The 26071-nt window shown below is 47.3% G+C and overlaps 2 protein-coding genes across 5 annotated transcripts; one reads left to right on the top strand and one right to left on the bottom strand.

Annotated features, from left to right (window-relative positions):
- The first annotated feature begins 17613 nt into the window (after positions 1-17613).
- On the top strand, positions 17614-19837 carry LOC109784077 (cytochrome b5). Its single transcript, XM_020342678.4, has 3 exons — positions 17614-17851; positions 19148-19214; positions 19310-19837. The coding sequence occupies exons 1-3, from the start codon at positions 17762-17764 to the stop codon at positions 19564-19566; spliced, it is 414 nt and encodes a 137-aa protein (XP_020198267.1). The 5' UTR covers positions 17614-17761; the 3' UTR covers positions 19567-19837.
- Positions 19838-20704: 867 nt separating this feature from the next.
- On the bottom strand, positions 20705-26071 carry LOC109784079 (glycerol-3-phosphate dehydrogenase [NAD(+)]). 4 transcript variants are annotated; one of them, XM_020342681.4, is made up of 12 exons: positions 25516-26071; positions 24544-24620; positions 24376-24448; positions 23831-24048; positions 23636-23743; positions 23227-23290; positions 23104-23141; positions 22899-23019; positions 22774-22828; positions 22538-22586; positions 22329-22458; positions 20705-21027 (listed from the first exon to the last, which is right to left on the bottom strand). In XM_020342681.4, the coding sequence occupies exons 1-12, from the start codon at positions 25628-25630 to the stop codon at positions 21005-21007; spliced, it is 1071 nt and encodes a 356-aa protein (XP_020198270.1). In that variant the 5' UTR covers positions 25631-26071; the 3' UTR covers positions 20705-21004. The 4 variants fall into 4 exon arrangements, with proteins under 4 accessions (XP_020198270.1, XP_073367482.1, XP_020198269.1 ...); XM_073511381.1 differs by having other exon boundaries at positions 23636-24048; positions 25516-25986; XM_020342680.4 differs by lacking the exon at positions 20705-21027 and having other exon boundaries at positions 22040-22458.

The following is a 26071-nucleotide window of genomic DNA, read 5'->3' as shown; positions in this document are numbered from 1 at the left end:
TTGACGTATGTGCCGCCCGTGTTAGTTGCCGTAAAGTATGCGATACGGATACGGCCCGCATCGTGAGTTCGTGACGACTTCCAGCTCCAAGCATATATCTTTCGAGAGTAACCCAAACCCTACGCAGACGACACGAGGCTCCTCCTCCGATCAGATCGCTCAAAGACACGGCGGCGGCCATGGTGGCCTCGCTCCCGCACGACCTCCTCCTCGACATCCTGCTCCGCGTGGACGACGCGGCCGCGCTCTTCCGATGTGCCGCGGCCTGCAAGCAGTGGCGAGGCCTCGTCGCCGACCCCGCCATGCTCCGCCGCCGGTGGCCGGAGGACGCGCGCCCGTCCCTCGCCGGCTTCTTCATCAAGAACCGGGTCCGTGATCAAGAGGCCAAGGCGCTCGTCCCCACGCCACGGTCGGCGCTGGGCCGTCGGTGCCGGACCGCGCCGTGCCGCTGGCCTCCCGCCGCGGCCTGCTCCTCGTGCGCCTCATCCCACCCCGCGAGGCAGACCTGGACCAGACGGTCCTCCGTCTGGCCGTGTGCAACCTTCTCCTCGGCACGTGCGACGAACTCCCTCCTCTAGTGCGCACCACCTCTGTCAGGTATAGTGACTATGGATGCTACTGTTGTGCCATTCTATCCAGTGACGATTGTCGCTCCGGCGGCGGCGGACAGCCACCGCCCTTCTACGAAGTGCTAATCATCACGGCCGGCCATGAGGGGGGGCGGACTAAGTTTGATATCCACACCTTCTCGACTGACAAACCGAGCTGGAGTACAAGGCGCTCCTATGAAACTATGTGGGGCAATACCATCGGGTCATTCTGTCAAACCGACGCCGTCGTCTGCCACGGCGTCGCGTACTGGCTATTTCATGATGACAAGGAACGGTGTTTCCGTATTGTTAAACTGATGATTGGCCAGGACGACTATCTCAGATTCACGTGGCTCCCGGACGAGATGTTGCCTGACCGAGATCACCGCCCGTGCCTTCGCCTGAACAGCGACGACACGCTCTCGGTGCTACAGATGCAAGAGACAGGTTCCCGGCTACAGATATGGAGACAAGAGGGCCAAGAGAGTTTCTATGATTCCTCACAATGGCTCCACCCTCAGACGATCGAGCTGATACAACCATACTGGAAGAAGACGACCCAAGGAAAAGACACACTTTCCATACTGGGAGAGAAGTGTGGCAAATTGCTTGTCATGGACGGGCGCGGGCGCGTGTACACCGCCGATCTCGAGACCGGAGCAATGAAGGAGGTGGCGGACGGGCCTCACGCACGCCCCAACAGCCCTCTGGACGCCGTGCTCTTAGAGATGGACTGGCCGGCGTTCTTCGTTTCACGTCTTGGTATAGACAGGTATAGCTACCCATGATTATACATGTGTCTTTTTTTTTTACTTATCATGGTTGATTGATATATGGGTGTTGCTTGTGTTTTTCTTATTTTGTTGGTGAATCCTTGACTAACACTCTCATCTCCCAGTGGAGAGGAAGCTGCAAGAAGAAGAAGGCGCAAGGGAAAAGGCGGTAGGAAGACTCGCAGCCATGCCTAGGCAGCAGATAGAGGAATTAATATTAAGTTGTGTGTGTTTTGTTGATGGCAAGTGGCTACTTCGGTTTTCAAAGTCTTGTATGGCGAGGATGTTTGCATGTGTCCTTGTTCATTTTTTTGTTGAGATAAACAAAAACTTTATTCATTAGAGATAAAAAAAGTACATCGTTTGTGAGGGTCGTTACAATTTCATTTACAGGTTTCTCAAACCAATCAGAAATCAACGAAAATCTAGCTAAACTCGCAAGCTCATGAGCTACTTTATTTGCTTCTCTGTTATAGTGTTCGAATCTAGTAGCAACGAAGTCACAAGCATAATGAGAACAATCGTCGAAAATTGCCACCGCCGCACCCGGCGACTGTCCTCCGTTCTTCATGGTATCAATAACCTCCAAGTTGTCCGAGTTAATAATAAGGCGATTACATCCCGCCCTTTGCGCCAATGTTATACCAAATTTAAGAGCTGAGGCTTCCGCCATCAACACATCTGCGTAATAGTCAATCTTCCCGTTCCCTCCCGCGATAAACCTACCTTTTTCATCTCTCAAAACCGTCCCCATCGTGCCCCTAAGTAGGTCGTGGTCAAAAGAAGCGTCAACGTTAAGTTTCACAAAACCCCTAGGAGGACATGACCAACCCCCCTTTTTCATAGAAGCCTTGGGGCTGATGCATTTACGAAGTTTGACGTAAGGGCTAGAATCCCCATTGAAATCTGAAGTGCATTCTGAGTTGTCTCCTTGTGCACTAACTTTCGTCTTTCCCACCATAGATACCATGCTGAGACAGCAATCATTTCACGCACATTGTGATAATCCATTATCCTCAAATCTTGGCCTGGCAGAAGTAGTAGGTACTCCAGCACCGCCTCTCCAGCAAGGTCAACCTTGCAAGCTTTATCAATGATATCATCCATCCCCAGCCTTGTCCAAACCTCCTTTGCTCTACTGCAAAGGAAAAGCATATGCTTTGTATCTTCAGAACCCTCAGAGCAAGTAGGGCAAATGGGCGTGACCTTCATATGTCTATTTGCGGGCGTAACCCGACATGGAAGCGTTCCATGTAATGTACGCCATATAAAATTTTGGACTTTTGCCGGACATGAAAACTTCCTTATCTTACTCCAAATAGGATTAACTGTGCTTCGCCCCATCCCATTAGAATGTCTTAGTCTACTTCCATACTGATGGTTCCACTCCACAAAATAAGCAGACCGGACCGAGAACATACCATTTTTCGTATAACTCCCAAGCAATGAAATCTGGCATATCATGTTGCGAGATTGGAATGAGAGAATCCGTTGAACATCAATGGGCCACATTGTTTGTGTAATCAGATCTTCGTCCCAAGAATTCGAAGCAGGATCAATCAAATCACCCACCTTAGTTAACAGTTGACCCCCCTTAGGTGTCACAACTTTTCTAGTATCACAATTTGGGATCCAGGCATCTTCCCAAATATTTATATTTTGTCCATTCCCCACACGCCAAATATAGCCACGTTTCAGAGAATTTATGCCAGCCATAATACATTGCCAGGTAAAAGAAGAGCCTTTCCTTTGCTTAGAATTTAACGAATCGCCAACAGGATAGTATTTAGCCCTTAGAATTGTAGCACACAAAGAATCAGGATTATCCAGAAGGCGCCATGCCTGTTTGGCGAGCAGTGCAAGATTGAAACAGTGAATATCACGCAATCCCATCCCTCCTTGGTTTTTAGGTATGCACATTTTCCACCAGGCCATTGCTACCTCTTGAGCACTGCGTTGGTTTTCCCTTGAAGAGGAAAGGGTGATGCAGCAAAGTAGCGTAAGTATTTCCCTCGGTTTTTGAGAACCAAGGTATCAATCCAGTAGGAGGCCACGCACGAGTCCCTCGCACCTACACAAACAAATAAATCCTCGCAACCAACGCAATAAAGGGGTTGTCAATCCCTTCACGGTCACTTACGAGAGTGAGATCTGATAGATATGATAAGATAATATTTTTGGTATTTTTATGATAAAGATGCAAAGTAAAGAAAGCAAAATAAAAACGACGCTAGAAATAACTTGTTGACGGGAGATTAATATGATGGAAAATACACCCGGGGGCCATAGGTTTCACTAGTGGCTTCTCTCGAGAGCATAAATATTACGGTGGGTGAACAAATTACTGTTGAGCAATTGACAGAATTGAGCATAGTTATGAGAAAATCTAGGTATGATCATGTATATAGGCATCACGTCCGAGACAAGTAGACCGACTCTTGCCTGCATCTACTACTATTACTCCACACATCGACCGCTGTCCAGCATGCATCTAGAGTATTAAGTTCATAAGAACAGAGTAACGCTTTAAGTAAGATGACATGATGTAGAGGGATAAACTCATGCAATATGATATAAACCCCATCTTGTTATCCTCGATGGCAACAATACAATACGTGCCTTGCTGCCCCTACTGTCACTTGGAAAGGACACCGCAAAATTGAACCCAAAGCTAAGCACTTCTCCCATTGCAAGAAAGATCAATCTAGTAGGTCAAACCAAAATGATAATTCAAAGAGACTTGTAAAGATAACCAATCATACATAAAAGAATTCAGAGAAGATTCAAATATTGTCCATAGATAAACTTGATCATAAACCCACAATTCATCGGTCTCAACAAACACACCGCAAAAGAAGATTACATCGAATAGATCTCCACAAGAGAGGGGGAGAACATTGTATTGAGATCCAAAAAGAGAGAAGAAGCCATCTAGCTAATAACTATGGACCCGAAGGTTTGAGGTAAACTACTCACACATCATCGGAGAGGCTATGGTGTTGATGTAGAAGCCCTCCGTGATCGATGCCCCCTCCGGCGGAGCTCCGAAAAAGGCCCCAAGATGGGATCTCACGGGTACAGAAGGTTGCGACGATGGAATTAGGTTTTTGGATCCATATCTGGTAGTTTGGGGGTACGTAGGTATATATAGGAGGAAGAAGTACGTCGGTGGAGCAACGTGGGGCCCACAAGGGAGGAGGGCGCGCCCAGGGGGTAGGCCTACCTCGTGCCCTCCTGGTTGATGTCTTGAGGTAGGGTCCAAGTCCTCTGGATCACGTTCGTTCCGAAAATCACGTTCCCGAAGGTTTCATTCCGTTTGGACTCTGTTTGATATTCTTTTTCTGCGAAACTCTGAAATAGGCAAAAAAACAGCAATTCTGGGCTGGGCCTCCGGTTAATAGGTTAGTCCCAAAAATAATATAAAAGTGTATAATAAAGCCCATTAATGTTCAAAACAGAATATAATATAGCATGGAACAATAAAAAATTATAGATACGTTGGTGACGTATCAGCCATCCAGTGCATCCTCCTCTGATTCTCCTCGTCTACCAGAAATGCGCTATCGCGTCAATGATTCCTTTACAAATTTTTTAGGAATTTTAAAGACCGACGTTGCATAGGTGGGTATGGCTTGGATCACAGCCTTGAGCAGGATCTCCTTTTTTCCGGCAGACAATAATTTTTCCTTCCAGCCACTAATTTTCTTGACAATCCGTGCAATCAGAAATTGGAAATAGTCTGTTTTATCTACACCCACATTTGCTGGCAAGCCCAAATATTTATCACTGAGGGCCTCTATCATTATATTCAGCGTAGTACACAGTTGTTCCCTAATCTCCACCTTCGTGTTTGGGCTAAAGAAAATGCTGGATTTTTCAATGCTTACCAATTGTCCCGATGCCTGGCAGTATAAATCTAACGCTATTTTCAGAGTTCCACATTGTGTTGGTTGGCTTTCATGAGAATCAAAGAATCATCCGCAAAGAGAAGGTTTGTGATGGACGGGGCATCTCTAGAAACTTTTACTCCTGAAATATTTCCAATTTCCTCCGCCCGTGTAAGTAGAGCATTCAATCCCTCTGTGCACAACAAGAAAAGGTATGGTGACAATGGGTCACCCTGCCTCAAACCCCTTGTAGGCTTAAAACTCTCACCATCCTCCGCGTTAATCCTTACTCTGTAGTCGACAATTGAGACGCATTGCATAATAAATTTCACCCAATTTTGATGGAAGCCCAGTCTCAGCATAATCTCCTTCAAAAAAGGCCAAGTTTAATAGCACACAAGCCCTCTCTACCTTCTCTTTTATTCTTGATTGTGTGAAACACTCATAAGCTACCAATATATTATCCATCATCAGTCTGCCAGGCACAAAAGCACTCTGAGTCGGGCTTATAATATCTCGCAGGAGAACCGTCAAACGAAGGGCCACCATCTTTGCAATTGTTTTATATACCACATTGCATAAGTTGATCGGCCTAAATTGGGTTACTTTTTCCTGTGTGTTAACCTTTGGAATCATCACAATCGCAGTATCGTTCCAGCCAGCTGGTATAGTACACGTATTGATGGCTTGTAGGACCTACTCAACTAGATCGTCCCCTAACATAGGCCAAAATCTTTTATAGAAGATAGCATGGAGTCCATCTGGACCTGGAGCTTTTAAGTCCCTCGAACAGCACCTTGCGAACATCTTCAGCAGTATAAGGGGCAAGAAGAGCATTGTTCATTTCAGTCGTCACTCTCCTACGAACTAGGGATAAAACCTCTTGATTCGGATGCTGGACTTCTGATGTGAAAAGTTTTGAAAAATAATCAGTAATGTGATTCTTCAGCTCCTTACCTTCTCTCCAAATCCCAGAATCATCTAAAAGTTTCTTTATATTTTTTCTCTTTTTCCTGGCCGTGGCTGCGTTGTGGAAGAACGATGTATTACGATCCCCGTGCATCAACCAGTTTGCACGACCTCTTTGTAGCCAAAAAATTTCCTCTTGGTCCAATAGGTTCTCAATTACCACAATAATCTCCTTCTGTCGGCACCGTGATTCTGTGTTCAAGGGACCACGCCTCAGTCTCTCTAACTCTTTTTTTAATTTATTAATTCTCCGCTTCGAGCCCTTGAGAGTTACACGATCCCAAGTGTGCAAATCGGCATGCACGGCTCTCGTTCGATCAGCTAGTGAAGGGCCAATACCTGCTAACTTTGCTCTTTCCCAATAAGCCTTAACAATTTCAGTGATAGTCTCTTCCTTTAACCACCTAGCTTCAAATTGCTTCACGCGCCCCTCTGGTCGTCTGAAAATACTGTCATCCAAATAATCCATGTCCAAGACCAGCGGCCGATGATCAGAATGGACATGTTCTTCATTAATCACCGCTGCACGAGGAAATTTATGTGCCCACCCCACATTGCAAACTGCCCGATTGAGATGCTCTCGAATTTCACCTCTACTCCAAGTAAAAGGATCGCCCATGTAACCTTAGTCCTCCAGCCCACGGTCCATAAGGCATTCACGGAAATCCCTCATCATTCCATTTGGTCTCGCATTACCGCCCTCTTTTTCCGAGGAATATAAAATTTCATTAAAATCCCCCAAAACCACCCAAGGGTGGTCGCCCTTACTATATAAATTACGAATATCATCCCAAGATAAATGACCCGTTGTGCCAATTGGCGCAGAGACCAACTTTAGCCTAAAAGTTAAGCGAACTATTTAAACAATCTTTTTTCTCAACTGTCTGCAAATGATTATGATTGTACCTTGTTGATAATTTCCTGGTGAGACAACTTCATGAAGACACGATGATGGAGATCATGGTGTCATACCGGTGACGAAGGTGATCATGCCGCGCCTCGAAGATGGAGATCAAAAGGCGCAAGATGATATTGGCCATATCATGTCACTTTATGATTTGCATGTGATGTTTATCATGTTTACATCTTATTTGCTTAGAACGACGGTAGCATAAATAAGATGATCCCTCGCAATAATTTCAAGAAAGTGTTCCCCCTAACTGTGCACCGTTGCGAAGGTTCGTTGTTTCGAAGCACCACATGATGATCGGGTGTGATAGATTCTAACGTTCGCATACAACGGGTGTAAGCCAGATTTACACATGCGAAACACTTAGGTTGACTTGACGAGCCTAGCATGTACAGACATGGCCTCGGAACACGAGAGACCGAAAGGTCGAACATGAGTCGTATAGCAGATACGATCAACATGAAGATGTTCACCGATGATGACTAGTCCGTCTCACGTGATGATCGGACACGGCCTAGTTGACTCGGATCATGTATCACTTAGATGACTAGAGGGATGTCTATCTGAGTGGGAGTTCATTAAATAATTAGATGAACTTAATTATCATGAACATAGTCAAAAGGTCTTTGCAAATTATGTCGTAGCTTACGCTTTAGTTCTACTGTTTAAGATATGTTCCTAGAGAAAATTTAGTTGAAAGTTGATAGTAGCAATTATGCGGACTGGGTCCGTAAACTGAGGAATGTCCTCATTGCTGCACAGAAGGCTTATATCCTTAATGCACCGCTCGGTGTGCTGAACCTCGAGTGTCGTTTGTAGATGTTGCGAACATCTGACATACACGTTTTGATGACTACATGATAGTTCAGTGCGTAATGTTAAAACGGTATAGAATTGAGGCACCGAAGACGTTTTGAAACGTCGCGGAACATATGAGATGTTTCAAGGGATGAAATTGGGATTTCAGGCTTGTGCCCACGTCAAGAGGTGTGAGACCTCCGACAAGTTTCTTAAGCCTACAAACTAAGGGAGAATAGCTCAATCGTTGAGCGTGTGCTCAGATTGTCTGAGTACTACAATCGCTTGAATCGAGTGGGAGTTATCTTCCAGATGAGATAGTGATGATTCTCCAAAGTCACTGCCACCAAGCTACTAGAGCTTCGTGATGAACTATAACATATCAGGGATAGTATGATGATCCTTGAGCTATTCGCGATGTTTAACACCGCGAAAGTAGAAATCAAGTAGGAGCATCAATTGTTGATGGTTAGTAAAACCACTAGTTTCAAGAAGGGCAAGGGAAACAAGGGATACTTCATGAAACGGCAAATCAGTTGCTGCTCTAGTGAAGAAACCCAAGGTTGAACCCAAACCCGAGACTAAGTGCTTCTGAAATGAGGGGAACGGTCACTCAAGCAGAACTACCCTAGATACTTCGTAGATGAGAAGGCTGGCAAGGTCGACAGAAGTATATTGGATATACATTATATTAATGTGTACTTTACTAGTACTCCTAGTAGCACCAGGGTATTAGATACCGGTTCGGTTGCTAAGTGTTGGTAACTCGAAATAAAAGCTACGAAATAAACGGAGACTAGCTAAAGGTGAGATGACGATGTGTGTTGGAAATATTTCCGAGGTTGATGTGATCAAACATCGCATGCTCTCTCTACCATCGGGATTGGTGTTAAACCTAAATAATTGTTATTTGGTGTTTGCGTTGAGCATAGACATGATTGGATTATGTTTATCGCAATACGGTTATTCATTTAAGGAGAATAATGGTTACTCTGTTTATTTGAATAATACCTTCAATGGTCTTGCACCTAAAGTGAATGGTTTATTGAATCTTGATCGTAGTGATACACATGTTCATGCCAAAAGATATAAGATAGTAATTATAGTACCACATACTTGTGGCACTTCCATTTGAGTCATATTGGTATAAAACGCATGAAGAAGCTCCATGTTGATGGATCTTTGGACTCACTCGTTTTTGAAAAGATTGAGACATGCAAACCATGTCTATTGGTGTATGCGCATGAAGAAACTCCATACAGATGGATCATTTGGACTCACTTGATTTTAAATCACTTGAGACATGCAAATCATACCACATGGGCAAGATGACTGAAAGGCCTCGTTTTCAGTGAGATGGAACAAGAGAGCAACTTGTTGGAAGTAATACATTTTGATGTGTGCAGTCCAATGAGTGCTGAGGCACGCAGTGGATATCGTTATGTTCTTACTTCACAGATGATTTGAGTAGATGCTAAGTATATTTACTTGATGAAACACAAGTCTGAATTATTGAAAGGTTCAAGTAATTTCAGAGTGAAGTTGAAGATCGTCGTGACAAGAGGATAAAATGTCTATGATATGATCATAGAGGTGAATATCTGAGTTACGAGTTTGGCACACAATTAAGACATTGTGGAAATTGTTTCACGACTAATACCGCCTGGAACACCATAGTGTGATGGTGTGTCCGAACATCATAACTGCACCCTATTGGATATACTGCATACCATGATGTCGCTTATCGAATTACCACTATCGTTTATGGGTTAGGCATTAGAGACAACCGCATTCACTTTAAATAGGGCACCACGCAATTCCGTTGAGACGACACCGTATGAACTATGGTTTAGAGAAACCTAAGCTGTCGTTTCTTAAGAGTTTGGGGCTGCGATGCTTATGTGAAAAAGTTTCAGGCTGATAAGCTCGAACCCAAAGCGGATAAATGCATCTTCATAGGACACCCAAAAACAGTTGGGTATACCTCCTGTCTCAGATCCGGAAGCAAAAGGGATTGTTTCTAGAATCGGGTCCTTTCTCGAGGAAAAGTTTCTCTCGAAAGAATTGAGTGGGAGGATGGTGGAGACTTGATGAGGTTATTGAACCGTCACTTCAACTAGTGTGCAGCAGGGCACAGGAAGTTGTTCCTGTGGAGCCTACACCAATTGAAGTGGAATTTGATGATAGTGATCATGAAACTTCAGATCAAGTCACTACCAAACCTCGTAGGTTGACAAGGATGCGTACTACGTCATAGTGGTACGGTAATCATGTCTTGGAAATCATGTTGCTAGACAACAATGAACCTACGAACTATGGAGAAGCAATGGTGGGCCCGGATTCCGACGAATGGCTCGAGGCCATAAAATCCGAGAGGATCCATGTATGAAAACAAAGTATAGACTTTGGAATAACTACTTGATGGTCGTAAGGCTGTTGGGTACAGATGGATTTTAAAAGGGAAAACGGACAATGATGGTAAGTATCACCATTAAGAAAGCTCGACTTGTCATTAAGATGTTTTCTGACAAGTTCAAGGAGTTGACTACGATGAGACTTTCTCACTCGTAGCGATGCTAAGAGTCTGTTGGAATTATATTAGAAGTTACTGCATCATTTATGAAATCTTGCAGATAGGATGTCAAAACATTGTTTCCTCGACGATTTTCTTGAGGAAAGGTTGTATGTGATACAACCAGAAGTTTTTGTCAATCCTGAAAGATGCTAACAAGTATGCAAAGCTCCAGCGATCCTTCTAAGGACTGGAGTAAGCATCTCGGAGTTGGAATATACGCTTTGATGAGATGATTAAAGATTTTGGGTTTATACAAAGTTTATGAGAAACTTGTATTTCCAAAGAAGTGACTGGGAGCACTATAAAATTTCTGATGAGTATATGTTGTTGACATATTGTTGATCAGAAATGATGTAGAATTTCTGGAAAGCATATAGGGTTGTTTGAAAAGTGTTTTTCAATGGAAAACCTGTATTAAGCTACTTGAACATTGAGCATCAAGATCTATAAGGATAGATCAAAGCGCTTAATAGTACTTTCAAATGAATACATACCGTGACAAGATTTTGAAGGAGTTCAAAATAGATCGGCAAAGAAGGAGTTCTTGGCTGTGTTATAAGGTGTGAGTATTGAGTAAGACTCAATACCTGACCACGGCAGAAGAGAGAGAAAGGACGAAGGTCGTCCCCTATGCTTTAGACGTAGGCTCTACAGTATGCTATGATGTGTACCGCACCTGAAGTGTGCCTTGCCATGAGTCAGTCAAGGGGTACAAGAGTGATCCAGAAATGGATCATAGGACAGCGGTCAGGTTATCCTTAGTAACTAGTGGACTAAGGAAATTTTCTCGATTATGGAGGTGGTAAAAGAGTTCGTCGTAAAGGGTTACGCCGATGCAAACTTTGACACTAATCTGGATGACTCTGAGTAGTAGACCGGATTCGTATAGTAGAGCAGTTATTTGGAATAGTTCCAAATAGCGCGTGGTAGCTGCATCTAGGAGATGACATAGAGATTTGTAAAGCACACACGGATCTGAAAGGTTCAAACCCGTTGACTAATAACCTCTCTCACAAGCGAGATATGATAAAACACCATGGGTGTTGGATTCATTGCAATCACATAGTGATTTGAACTAGATTATTGACTCTAGTGCAAGTGGGAGACTGTTGGAAATATGCCCTAGAGGCAATAATAAAATGGTTATTATTATATTTCCTTGTTCATGATAATTGTCTATTATTCATGCTATAATTGTATTAACTGGAAACCGTAATACATGTGTGAATACATAGACCACAACATGTCCCTAGTGAGCCTCTAGTTGACTAGCTCGTTGATCAATAGATGGTTATGGTTTCCTGACCATGGACATCGGATGTCATTGATAACGGGATCACATCATTAGGAGAATGATGTGATGGACAAGACCCAATCCTAAGCATAGCACAAGATCGTGTAGTTCGTTTGCTAAGAGCTTTTCTAATGTCAAGTATCATTTCCTTAGACCATGAGATTGTGCAACTCCCGGATACCGTAGGAATGCTTTGGGTGTACCAAACGTCACAACGTAACTGGGTGGCTATAAAGGTACACTACAGGTATCTCCGAAAGTGTCTGTTGGGTTGGCACGAATCGAGACTGGGATTTGTCACTCTGTATGACGGAGAGGTATCTCTGGGCCCACTCGGTAATGCATCATCATAATGAGCTCAATGTGACTAAGTAGTTAGTCGCGGGATCATGCATTACGGAACGAGTAAAGTGACTTGCCGGTAACGAGATTGAACGAGGTATAGGGATACCGACAATCGAATCTCGAGCAAGTAACATACCGATTGACAAAGGGAATTGTATACGGGATTGATTGAATCCCCGACATCGTGGTTCATCCGATGAGATCATCGTGGAACATGTGGGAGCCAACATGGGTATCCAGATCCCGCTGTTGGTTATTGGCCGGAGAGATGTCTCGGTCATGTCTGCATGATTCCCGAACCCGTAGGGTCTACACACTTAAGGTTCGATGACGCTAGGGTTATAGGGAATAGATGTACGTGGTTAACGAATGTTGTTCGGAGTCCCGGATGAGATCCAGGACGTCACGAGGAGTTCCGGAATGGTCCAGAGGTAAAGATTTATATATGGGAAGTCCCGTTTTGGTCACCGGAAGTGTTCTGGGCATTATCGGTAACGTACCGGGACCACCTGAAGGGTTCGGGGGTCCACCGGGAGGGGCCACCAACCCCGGAGGCCTGCGTGGGCCAAGTGTGGGAAGGGACCAGCCCCTAGGTGGGCTGGTGTGCCTCCCACAAGAGGCCCAAGGCGCAGGGAAGGGGGGAAGGGGAAAACCCTAGGCTCAGATGGGCCTAAGGCCCACCTAGGGTGCGCCCCCCCCTCTCTCCCCCTCTGGCCGCCCCCCAGATGCATCTAGGGCTGGCCGCCACCCCTAGGGGGGAACCCTAGATGGGGGCGCAGCCCCTCCCCTTCCCCTATATATAGTGGGGGTTTTGGGGCTGCCATAGACATGAGTCTCCCTCTCTCTTGGCGCAGCCCTACCCCTCTCCCTCCTCGTCTCTCGCAGTGCTTGGTGAAGCCCTGCTGGAGTGCCACGCTCCTCCACCACCACCACGCCGTCGTGCTGCTGCTGGACGGAGTCTTCCCCAACCTCTCCCTCTCCTTTGCTGGATCAAGGCGCGGGAGACGTCACCGGGCTGCACGTGTGTTGAACGCAGAGGCACCGTTGTTCGGTGCTTAGATCGGATTTGGCCGCGATCTGAATCGCTTCGTGTACGACTCCACCGACCGCGTTCTTGCAACGCTTCCGCATCGCGATCTTCAAGGGTATGAAGATGCACTCCCCTCTCTCTCGTTGCTAGTTACTCCATAGATTGATCTTGGTTATGCTTAGAAAATTTTGAATTTCTGCTACGTTCCCCAACAAGAGCATCTCCAGCCGCGCCCACAACAGGCCCCCAGGCCCCTTTTTTTGTCGCCGGCGCCGAAAAAACGGCCTAGTCGCGCCCCCAGGAGCCCATTTTCGCCGATTAGGCCCGATACTGGCGCCGGCGGACCCAGGCTGAACCCGGCGTGCTGGGGGCGCCCGGGGGCGCCGGGGCAATCGTTTTTCGCGCGAAAGAACGGCGGGCCCGCCGAGTCAGCGACCCCCGCGCCTCATCGTCCTCATCGCCTCGGTTTCCCGCGGGCAATCAATGCCAAGGCTGCCGCGGGTTAGCCTTCCATTGATTCCTCACGGGCGGTGCAGTGCGGCGACGCACCCCCTCCCGCCACGCGTACACACGTTGCCCCCCCCCCCCTCCCTCGCCGGTGGAAGCACCCTCCCGCAGCCCCTCCTCTCTCGCCGCCGACGCCCTCTCTTTCCCTCCCTCCCCGTCTAGCCACCGCGTGCACGCACAGCCGATGGGTGAACGCTTCCCTGGCGACGCGGCGGCAGCCAACGGCTTCGGCCGCCACTCTCTGCATGAGTGGGAAGCCCACCTCCTCCACGAGGTGAACTACCCGGCGCCCCCCGACATGCGCGCGCCGGGGCGATGGAGGCGCAGTGCCGGGGGCGTCCCCGTCCCCCCTCTGCCCGACGTCGAACACCCCGACTACTTCCACGTCGAGATCAAGCATGTGCGGGCCTCCCTGTCGGAGGAGGAGCGGGCCCTCCCGGAGTACGACGCCGGCAACTACGAGGCTTGGGCGGCGTACTTCGAACGCCGGCAGGTGGAGCGGCTCGCCTCCATCAACAACGCGCCTGTGATGCGGGGGCGCAACAACAGCGACGGCCGCCGCCTGTGGTGGGGCGCCCCCGGCCGCACGCTCCACGCCGTCCTCGAGTACCTCGAGGGCAGCAACGATCCGCCGCTCGAGTACCCGGCGGCCCCGGCCCCCGCCAGAGTGGCGGCCCGTTGCTGCCGAGGAGAATGCTCGGCGGGTCCTTCTCCTCCTCCTCCTCCCCCTCCCGATCCTCCTCCCACTCCTCCGGGTCGCCGACGCTCGTCAGCGTCAAGGCCGAGCCCGTGGAATCGCCGCTCGGCCGGCGCACCCGCAGCGGCGGCATTGTCATCAACGAGGGCGGCCGTGCCTCCTCCTCGGCTCCCCCCGCCTCGTCAAGCCGAAGACGGAACCTGGGCTCGCCGCCGTGAAGAGCGAGCCCGATGACGCGCTCGACGACGAGGCCGCCATGAAGTGGGCGCGGGAGGATTGGGCCCGGTTGGAGATGGAGCGCCAGCGCCGCGCCCTGGCCGCGAGGAGGGAGGCGTCATCATGCTCGAGGACAGCAAAGACGACGCCCCACCGCCAGCCAAACCAGTCCGCCAGGGCGACCCCGGGCAGGGGTCCAGCAGGGACGGCCGTGTGAAGAATGAGAAGGAGGACGACCACGGCGGCGAGGACGGCGACTACGTCGCGTTCAGCAAGTTTTCCGGCCTGTAGGCGCGAAGCCCTTTGTTTTCTTTTTTAGTAGATTTTATGTTTTCTATATGAAAAAAACTGTGGAACGCCTAAATATCGCCGAATCTACGTCGTGTTTGCAGAATTTCGGCCGAGTATCTTTTTAAAAATGTTTACAAAAAGGACGTATGTGGCCGGCGGTTGGGAACCCGATCGCCCCCAAGCGGCGCTTTTTCTAGCCCTTGGAGCAACTCCAACGGGCCGACCCAAACGGACAGCAATTTCGTCCGCTTTTTGTCCGTTTGGGTCGGCCGCCCGCCCGGCGTCCGCCTTGTTTTTCATATGGGTCGGCAGCGCGCCCAACGCGCTGACCCATATGTGCAGGCGTGGTCGGCTGGCCGCCCAATTTTACATTGATTTGCATTCAAACATATTGTGAAATGAAATAACAAGCAAAATAGTTTAGCTGCCCAAATAAATAGTGTAGTTTTACAAGCAAATACAAATAAAAATGTTTCGCATAGTTTTGCAAATGAATAAAAGAAGATACATGCCAACATGAGTCCACATATGCTCAACCAAATCATTTTGCAGTTGCACGTGAGTTTCCCAATCACGCATGTCTTCATGAAACTGAGTGAACTGCTCAAATGTTGCCGCTACTCCATGCTCAGGCACAACATTCTCACCCTGAAACTGAAAGCCTTGATCGTACAGACGTTCCGGGCGCTCGTCTTCTACGATCATATTGTGCATGATCACACAAGCAGTCATCACCTCCCATAGTTTCTGCGTGCTCCAAGTATTAGCAGGATACCGAACGATGCCCCATCGAGATTGCAAAACACCAAAGGCAGGCTCGACATCCTTTCTAGCACTCTCTTGCTCTTGGGCAAATCTTTTCCTTTTCTCTCCGACAGGGTTGGGTATTGTCTTGACAATAGTGGTCCACTGAGGATAGATACCGTCATCCAAATAGTACCCTTTGTCGTAGTTGTGGCCGTTGACAGTAAAGTTCACCGGTGGGCTGTTGCCTTCGGCAAGCCTAGCAAACACCGGCGAGCGTTGAAGCACATTGATATCATTGTGTGATCCAGCCATGCCAAAGAAAGAGTGCCAGATCCAGAGATCTTGAGACGCCACGGCCTCTAGTATGACAGTGCAAGCCCTGACATGTCCCTTATACTGCCCTTGCCAAGCAGAAGGGCAGTTCTTCCACTTCCAGTGCATGCAGTCTATGCTGCCAAGCATCCCCGGAAAGCCCCTGCTGGCATTCATCGCCAACAAACGGGCTGTATCTTCAGCTGTCGGCTCTCTCAAGTACTCAGGGCCAAACACAGCAATCACAGCCTTGCAGAACTTATACAGGGACTCTAGGCATGTAGACTCGCTCATACGGACGTACTCGTCAATGAGATCACCGGGCACTCCGTATGCAAGCATCCGGATGGCGGCAGTGCATTTTCTGATAAGAGGATAAACCAATCTTGCTGACGGCATCCTCTTTGCACTCGAAGTAGTCATCATAGCCGACCACTCCCTCTCTAATACGGTTGAAAACATGCCTACTCATACGGAACCGGCGGCGGAATTTGTGATGTTTGAACAACGGGTTTGTTGTATCAAAGTAGTCCTTCCAGAGAAGGAAATGCCCGCTCTCTCGGTTACGATTCAACGCCGGAAGGTGGCCCGGAATGGAGCCACGGAACAACGGCCGCTGGTTGTTGAGGTGGTGATGGACCAACACGACAGCCAATATCTCCTCCTCGTCGTCGGACGACGAATCGTCGGAGTCGCAAAGGAAATTGTGGAAAAAGAACTCGTCGGCGGAGTCCATTTTTGTACCTTGGCAAACTGTCGAACAGCTTGCGGGCGTCGAAGGAGACGACCGGCGAGGGGAGACGCGGCGCCTACAGACCAGCTAGCTGCCCTACCGGCGTCCGACGAGCGTGCCGGCCGGATGTGGCGGGGGCGGCGAGGCGTCTTCTTGGTCGCGGGCGACTGTGCGGTGGGGGAAGCGGCGGCGGGGAACCGGTTTGCTCCCCGGCGGCAAAACGGCGGCGCCGGGCGACTGGGGGTAGGGGCGGCGTTGCTGGGCAGATGTTGAGGTGGCGGCAGCTGGAAGAGTCGCCGGCAAAAATGGGCGGCGGCGTCGGTGACGGAGGAGGCGGGGCGAGGGTTGCTTGTTGGCCGGGAGGGGGGTGAGAGGGGAGGGGAGGCCAATGTGCCACAGACCAGCGGGCCCGGGGACAGGAGTAGGCGAGTGCGCGCGCGTCCGTCGCGTGTCCGCGCCGACGCAAATCAGGCTAAAAAATGGGTTGCCCGCGGACGAAAAACGGACGCGCGTACGTTTGGGTCGGCACATTTCTATCCACGCCGACCCAAACGAACGGCCACAGACGAAATGGGTCGCCCATTGGAGTTGCTCTTGGGGGATGAACGGCTGGAGATGCTGTAATCACACTTGGCTCAAGTACATTTTTACTTGCTCCACCTGCAGTTTGCGGCGCCCACGGAGGGAGATAGTGTGCGGCACGGCACGGCACGGGTTTGTTTGCTGACCCGCCCGCAGGCGCAGATCGACCCCTCCCTGCCAGGCTCCCAGTCCGGTAAGGAAGGGGCGGGGGTAGGTGGGTCAAACCCAGCCCAGCCCAGCCCCTCACACCCCCACAGACGATGACATGCGGGGCCCGTTCAACCCGCGGCCCCACCCCACCCGCCCCCAGTCTACTCCGCACCGCAGCACACCACCCGAGTCGACCTACCTACCCACCGCGGCGCTACCACACGCCCCTCTCCCCCCTCCCCTGATATCAATCAATTCCGCTCCTTCCCCTTGGATCCACCCACCCATCCATCCCCAAACCCTTCCCATCACTCTCGCTTGACTCCAGGTCCAGGAGCAAGAGGAGAGAGCGACCATGTCGTCGTCCGGTGGCAAGGTGTTCACCCTCGAGGAGGTCGCCAAGCACACCTCCAAGGACGACTGCTGGCTAGTCATCGGCGGCAAGGTAGTAGCCTCCCCCCTCTCTCCCGTCCTCCTCCTCTCTCCCGTTCCTCGAGATCCGGCCGCCGCGTGGGTCTCTTGTTTTCTTTTCCTCGGGATCTCCGCCGCCCGCGCCCTCCCACGTCCGCCTCCTCATCCGCCCACCCTGCGCCTAGATTAGATTAGATGGATCCCGTCTTCAGCCAGGCCGACTTACAGCAGTGGGGAAAGATCTGACTGAGGTCGCCTCTGAATTCTTATCCAACTGTACCAACCTGCTACTGCTGCTCATGAATTGGGCTTCATCTCCCACAATTCTGTTGGATAGATACTCTACTTCTTCTTAGGAACAGGGGCAGGGGATCCGCCTCGACTGTTGCTGCTTGCTTCTCTCTGGATCGCATCTAAGCAGATCCCACCTCTGCAGTTGCCAGCCTCATGATTCCCACATGTTTGCTGTAAACCTTATTTTTAATACCTCGATTGCATAGTAATCCTCATTCAAACATTTACATGCTTGCTAGACTAACCATCTTATGCCTCAAATGATTGATGCCCACCTAGTCTTGTCTTCATTTTCTGCTGCCAAGCCGCTTGCGCCTAGCATCCAATCACCCATCAGGGTCAGTCAGCCAGCCAGGCAGATCGGACGATTCACTAGCCGCTCTGCCGCTTTTCCTCTTACAGCGGCGCTTCATCACATCTGGCTGTTACGACCAACGCACTCATGTTTCAGTTTATCAGAAACCGACCTGCTTTACAAGGGCAGTTTGATTCTTCTTCACGAGCCGCTTGCTTGCTTACTGACCATACATACAGAGTTCCTTTCAGCCAATCTAGTTTCATTAGATTCCATCCATAGCGCTTAGCCCATTCACTGCACCATTTTTTTCGGTTGGGTTCCTGCCTTGATGTCTACATCTAATTAATAGCTGCCATATAATTATGGCCTTCATTCTTGTTCAGCGTTGCAATTGTACCGATTTGATTTGATTTGATTGTCCGTGCGCGCGTCACCATCGTTTGGTAACCTGTCGTCTTCTTGGACCCCAGCTTTCCAAACAAGATGTCGACTCGACCAGAAATATTTTCTGGCTTGATTCCAAAAGCCGTGCATTGTAGTCTCAAGTGTGCATTTCTTGTTTCCCATGTTTTCCTGCACGTGATTTACAATTTTGTTGCAATTCTATACACGTGACAGTCCTATGTGACTTACAGTTATGAAGTGGCATGCACATGCTTTTATATCTGCAAGCAAGGCCTTGTGTTGTAATATTCTGAAAACCAAAACTCACTGAAGATATGTGCTGTGCTATTGTAGGTGTACAATGTGACCAAGTTTCTCGATGACCACCCTGGAGGCGACGACGTCCTGCTGTCTTCAACAGGTACTGCCCCATCACATAGTTTTTTGGTAAATATAAACAGGGCTGCAAACAAGGGAATGCAATTTCAGCTCACAAGCTCACTTTTACATCTGCAGCCAAGGACGCGACCGACGACTTCGAGGACGTGGGACACAGCACGACCGCCCGGGCGATGATGGACGAGTACTACGTCGGCGAGATCGACGCGACCACGATACCCACCAAGGTCAAGTACACGCCGCCCAAGCAACCGCACTACAACCAGGACAAGACCCCCGAGTTCGTCATCAAGATCCTCCAGTTCTTGGTCCCCCTCGCGATACTGGGCCTGGCCGTCGCCGTACGGATCTACACCAAGGCGGACTCTGTCTAGCACCGTCATCTTATACCAGTCAGTCAGTCATTCGGAAGTGTCCAAGAGCTGAATAAGTTTTAGTGGGGATTTGCATATTTTGTACCAGCGTCGCCGTCCTGTCATGGAATCTGGGAACTGCTCTCGACCCGTCGTTGCGTTATGGTTCTACTAAGACGTCCGCTGTTGAATCGTGACTCGGGAAAAACGGATAGATACTTGGCTATATTTTCCATATCGCTGGTGAATGTTCAGACATACATATTCTTAATTTGATGTGATTAGTTGTGTATGTGTCACTTTGTTGGTGTCCCTTGTTCAACAGTCCCAGTGCATCTTTCTGGTGCTGGATGTTGTCACACTGAATGGCCTGTAGGTGCACCAGATTTGTACTGCTGTTGCAGTAGCAGGGCCACATCTTGCACAGAAATAAAAGGCCAATCGACATGTTAATATTGGGAAAGTGCCAATTTCTTTTAGCTAGGCCCCACATGTCATACACTTGGAGATTGTGGCAAAGGTTTCAGTCATGCTGATGCACATGTTGCACCTGGATTGATATAACCTGACAACTGATTCAACAGCTGCATTAAGAGCACCACAAAAGCACATTTGTAAGATATGATAGATGATGCCACAAATGAATAAACAAAATGAGCCGCAGCTAGCATCTAGAACACCCTGAGCCTCCCTTTGCCTGGTATTACAAGGTAATGTAACGCTGAGTCTTCGAAAACTTTACGAAGCCCGAATTGTTCAACACAATTTCAGTACATGTTTCTGGTGCTGGATCTTGTCACTGGATGGCCTGTAGGTGCACCAAATATGTACTGCTCTGGCAATGGCGAGCTACATCTTTTCACAAAAACAAAGAAACATCAGTCATAATAATTGGCAGCCAAGTCAGGCAGGTGTTTAATTAGCCGACATAGTTAGCTTAGAAGTGCCACATTATTTAGCCAGGTCCCACATGTCATACACATGGATTCCAAAGAGGAACCAGCATGCAGGCAAAGATACCTACCTAGTCATGCTGATGCCAATGTTAGATTATAAGTGCCACAAGTTTTAGCCAGGTCCCACATGACATACACACAGAACTGTGACAGGATTCCAATGAGGAATTATCATGCAGGCAAAGATTCCCAGTCATGGCTGCTGATGCAAATGTTACCTCTTAATAAACATTTAACAGCCGAGTACAACAAAGGCTCATTACTGATCTTTTAAGAGCATTATTTATGAACTGTTACAAACAAGTGATGACTTCTTTGCCTGGTTTTGCTGAAGCCAGCACATATGTAAGATGTGACAGATGATGCCACAAATGAATAAACAAAATGAGCTAGCATCTAGCATCTAGAACTTCCTGACCCTTGCTATCCCGGGACTTGGAAGGTAATGGAATGCTTGGTCTTCGAAAAACTTTACAAAGCCGAAATTGTTCTTGATGGTATCTTCAAGATTGACCTTCAGCAAGCCCTGAAAATGGGTTCAGGACAGGGTAGATTCAGTATCCTGACATCTAGCTGAGAGCGACATGATTTCACATTCTTTCATTTAAGAAAGAAACTGGGCCAAGAATCTAATTTGAGCATCTCAAGCATAGTATATGACAATATAAATAGGCAACATAAAAAATTGACATCTCAGCATCTAGCTGGGAGCAAATGTTGGCTTGCCAAATATTGGCATCAAACCAGCCTCTATGATTTCACAGCTTTTAATTTACTAAGAACTAAACTGGGCAATTAATCCAATTTGAGCATATCAGGCATTATACTAGTATAGGACAACAGAAATCAGTAACATATAAATTTAATATCTTTTTGTCATCCCATAAATGTGCTAACTTATTAGCAACCTCAAATGTCAACTTCCAGGATCTTTGAGTCCATACGCACATGTTTCAGTAAAAGTACGGTGAAGAATTTGAATGTACTGCATTTCTAATAGTCTACTTGTGGTTTACTGCAATAGGGATAGAGTATATTCCGATATATATGTCCCTATGTTTATGCTTCTGCTTAATAGTCACATCAGCAAAAGTAACTCACAATTACACTGTCAAGCCTCCCATTTCAAAACTTATAATACAGTTGCATACAAATATGATCTTCATTCTGACTGTCCTGACCAACAGTTCAGGATTGGAAACAGCTCCCAGTTTTATAATCCCCTTTCAATGCAAACTATCATTGCAAGACCTTCAAAACTAACTCACTTGAGACCTCCTTACATATATGATATAACGTTCCACCATTTAACATTCAGTTATCATTTTTTTTCTGACACTTGGAAAATGAAACCAATTTATCCAACATGGTTATAACACAATACAATATTTTTCACAACATTATACACTGAGTAAATACTAGACCCACTTATCTGATCAAGTCAAATATTCCTGGATGCAATGGGGAAAAAATTGCAAAGCTCAGATCTCATTAATTCCTGGTTTTCAAGCAATTTGAAGTGCAGGTATAGACTCTAATTCAACATTAACACGAGGTACAACCTTTGGTGTTCTTTCTCATTTAAGTATCATCTTGTGAAACACCATGGAATTCACTGATTCCTGAGTAAGGTTCACAAACAGCAGTTTCAAGCAACTAGACATAGAAGCATTGACTCATAGGGTCATGCACTTCAATAGGTTACATTCAGTATACCCCGCCTTGTTTCGTTATAATGAGAACTCAGGCAGCAATACAGATTTCAGTATGTAGCTCAGTAACATGGAGTAGAACCACCGACGAAGGAAAGGTTGGGCGTATGCTCACTGTATTCAACTATTGATGTAGGAGGCAGTTGTCCGATACAGATCTCATGTACAGTTGATAAAAGCGGAAACAGTTCCTGCCATCCATGATAAGTCAATACTTCATAGACTTCTCTTGCAGTGGATACCCCCTATGAAACAAACAAAATTAGGAACACCAAATTGTCAACGCCTTCATTATACATTATAAATTTCTTTCTTTTTCTTTACCTGCAGTTTTTGCCCATGCAACATTTCTGCCTCTAGCTCATCAAAAGACCTGTCATAAAGTTGATGAAATAAACAGTTATCATATAATCACAGCAGGCAGAAAGAACATAGTCATGCTATGCTAACTGCCTATCTATCTAGCATAGGCCAAAAATAAACAGGGCATCTTGTTTGGATACTTGAACAGAGGTAGACAAAGTCAAAACTCAGCAGAGATGCAGGGTTAGAGAAGAAACCTTTTGCCGCCATTTCTTGCAAAGGCTTCTGCCACTCTCCTATTTCTCCCACCAACTGCCATGGAACGATAACATTTTTTAGTATGTATGTTCAGTGGTTAATTGAGAACAATGAAGATACGTACGGCATGTAGTTATAAGGTCAGCCACACCACAGCTCTCAAAGAAAGTGTTGTCTCTGACTGAAGGGAACAGAAGTTTAGAGAAAGCACGCATTTCCCGCAAACCAATCCGCATTATTGCAGCCTAATAACAAAGAAAGATAGCATAAGACTGTGCCATGCACATTATTTTCTTCATTCAAAATGCTTTCAGTAATAGAATCGATACCTTGGTGTTGTTTCCCATATCCAAGCCATCAACAAGGCCTGCAAATTAATTCACCACTTAGATTACTGAAGTTGAAAGGAAACAGTGAATAAAACCACACAAAATACTACTGCATGCAAAAACCTGCAGCAATTGCCACAACATTTTTCAGTGTCCCACATAGTTCAACTCCCTCAATATCTTCCACCTGTACATGAAGGGTACATAACTAAGGCTGCATCAATAAGAATTGAACTCACAGAATTTACTGAACCTGAATGTAAATTTGCTTTAAATGCCCACAGAATTGTTTCACATTTTTCTGCTGCCATTCATGTTCATTGGTACCTCAATACCTCATAACTACATTCGAAATTTTACCATTTAGTAAGAAACCTTCCCTTTCCACTTTCACTTTCAAACCCAGTTCTTTTTCGACTCGGCAATTGTAGAAATTTAAAGACCTTCATATTTCACACTTGTCTATCACCATGCCAGGACGGCCAGAACGTGGAAATTTATTAATTTATGAGGTTATGGCTGATGATCTTACAATAGCAACTAGGAAGTAAGGAGTGGTGAAAAGTTTAGCCCATCGGTTTGCTGCTTCTTTATCTTCCCTATATCCAATTGTTGCTTCACTGAACTTCTCAACAGCGATCTGCATATGAGATACACACCCACTTATTTTTTCTGTGCCGCTGAAGGCTATAAGAAATTTCGCATGGAAAGTTGAATAAACACTTGCCTCATTTGCAATGTTAGCACCCATGAGGACACAACAGTTGATTCCAAGTGTATCGGTAATTAGTTTTGATATCATGCATGGTCCTTCCATCTTGACCTCCATGCCCTTGATGAGGGATATAGCCTCAACTCCTGGTCTTAGTTTGCCCACAAGCTTCTTACATATACCCTCCACAAATTGATGGGGAGTCACAAAAACCAGCATATCGGCGTCTTTGACTGAGAAAGACAGATTAATTATTATGGACAATTATCTGACAACATGCAAAAGGCTTGATGTATAGTTGAAACGATAGTGAAAACAAAATTAATTATGAATTGTATACTGTTATGTGCATTATTATTTCTTAAGTAGTTTCCATAGGCAAACAAAGCCAAAAGGGACAAACATATCTGTGAACAGCAAAGCTCAAGTCATTAAACCGTCTAACCTTATTTTTGTTTCATAAGTTTTCTTGACCAACTAGAAGAGAATGTATTACTAGCATCCAAAGTAGTCTTTCCTCCTAATGATAATCAGAAATGGGTTACAGCGAGGTTAATTACCTGCACTCTCTAAGTCGGGGTCAGCAATAACATTGGTTCCAAGCTTAATACCAGGTAAGTACTTGCAGTTCTCCTGCAACATGTGAGAATGAAACCATTCGTTACTGTACAAGTCATTGCCCGTTCAAGAATTAAAACAAGACAAATGGAATTAGATTTAACTCTTACATGTGCTTGGTTAATGGACTCGGATAGCTTCTCGCCTGTTGGCAATGTTTCTTCAAACACCCACATCCTCACTTCATCTGCGAACAATTCAGCCCAAAATCAACACCAACAGGTGCACACATGCATGCATCTTCAGTAACCAAAAGTGCATATTGTTCAAATTTATTTCTACAATTGTGTATGCAGGAGGACACACCACACCAAAGAAAGAGGAACTCTAGCTTGTATCCAAATCGGTCCAAGAAACACTATAGATCAGCGATCTCAAGGATAACCCAGAGACTACTACATGTCCATTCTCCTACATATTGCTAAAAGAGAAAATGCCAGTTTTTCAGGTTGACGCTGTTTCTACAGATTGCTAACTGGAAATGTCGCAGATACATACGGCGGCATAGAGACATTTAACCAACAGGTGCGCACATGCATGCCTCTTCAGTAACAAAAAGTGCATATTATTCAAATTTATTTCTACTATTGTGTATGCAGGACGACACACAGAGAAAATTAAAGAGAACTCTAGCTAGTATCAAACTGAGTCCAAGAAACACTATATATCAGCGATCTCAAGGATAAATCAGAGAGTACTACATGTCCATTCTGTCCTACATACTGCTAATTAAGTGGAAATGTCAGTTTTTCAGGTGCACATGTTTCTACAGATTGCTAACTGGAAATGTCGTACATACATACATACGGCGGCATAGAGACATTTAAGGAGTCAATTTGGCCAAATGCTGCTACATGATTTTTGGACTATTATTCTGCTGGTCAGCACCAAATCAGCCCACCAAGAGGATAGGATACATGTGGCCACCTATTGCATTGCATCGGTCACATGCTCCCAAAACGGACAGAAACTAGCATTCCAAATGGCAGAGCCGGCATGTCGTACTGTGCTGTGCCACAGGTCAAGAACACGGTGGAGCAGAGCATCCTCGGTGAGAGGCAGAGACCAGAGAGGGTGGTTACCGTGGAAGGAGGGCAGCTTGGCGGTGTTGGAGGCGAGGAGGCGGGAGGCGACGCTGCCCCAGTTGCCGCTGCCGATGACGGCCACCCGGTGCTTGCCCGCGTGCCCGTTCTCCATCTCCGGCGGCCGGCACGGAACGCAGACCAATCCAGCGGCACCGGCGCCAAGAACGAACAAGAGCGGCAACAGCGAGAAGAGCAAGGACAGGCCGAGAGCAACCCCGCACAGCAGCAGCGAATATATACAGAATCGGGGAGGAAGAGCCAAGAGAGGATTTTTATAAAGAAGAAACGGTGAAGAATGTTAGGAGGGGGCGGGCGGGCATCCCCAAGATTTGGCGCCTGTCTACCCGCGGTTTGCCGCCCGCAACAACGAGGCCGCCGCCGCCGGCATTGCCTTGCCTTGCTTGCGGTGGCGACAGGAGGCGAGGGCGCGGAGGAGGAGGAAGAGGATTCGTCGGTCGATCTGGTGGTGGGAAGCCGTGGTCGCTCTCTCCTCCTCCTCCTCGCCTCGGTGGTATCGGAGGGGAGCCTGCGCACGTGTGTTCTGGCCCAAGGC

This window comes from Aegilops tauschii, chromosome 3, assembly GCF_002575655.3.
Source record: "Aegilops tauschii subsp. strangulata cultivar AL8/78 chromosome 3, Aet v6.0, whole genome shotgun sequence".
In the NCBI taxonomy this organism is placed as follows: Eukaryota; Viridiplantae; Streptophyta; class Magnoliopsida; order Poales; family Poaceae; genus Aegilops; species Aegilops tauschii.
The sequence above is the reverse complement of the archived record's forward strand: the minus strand, read 5'-3'. Positions and strand labels throughout refer to the sequence as shown.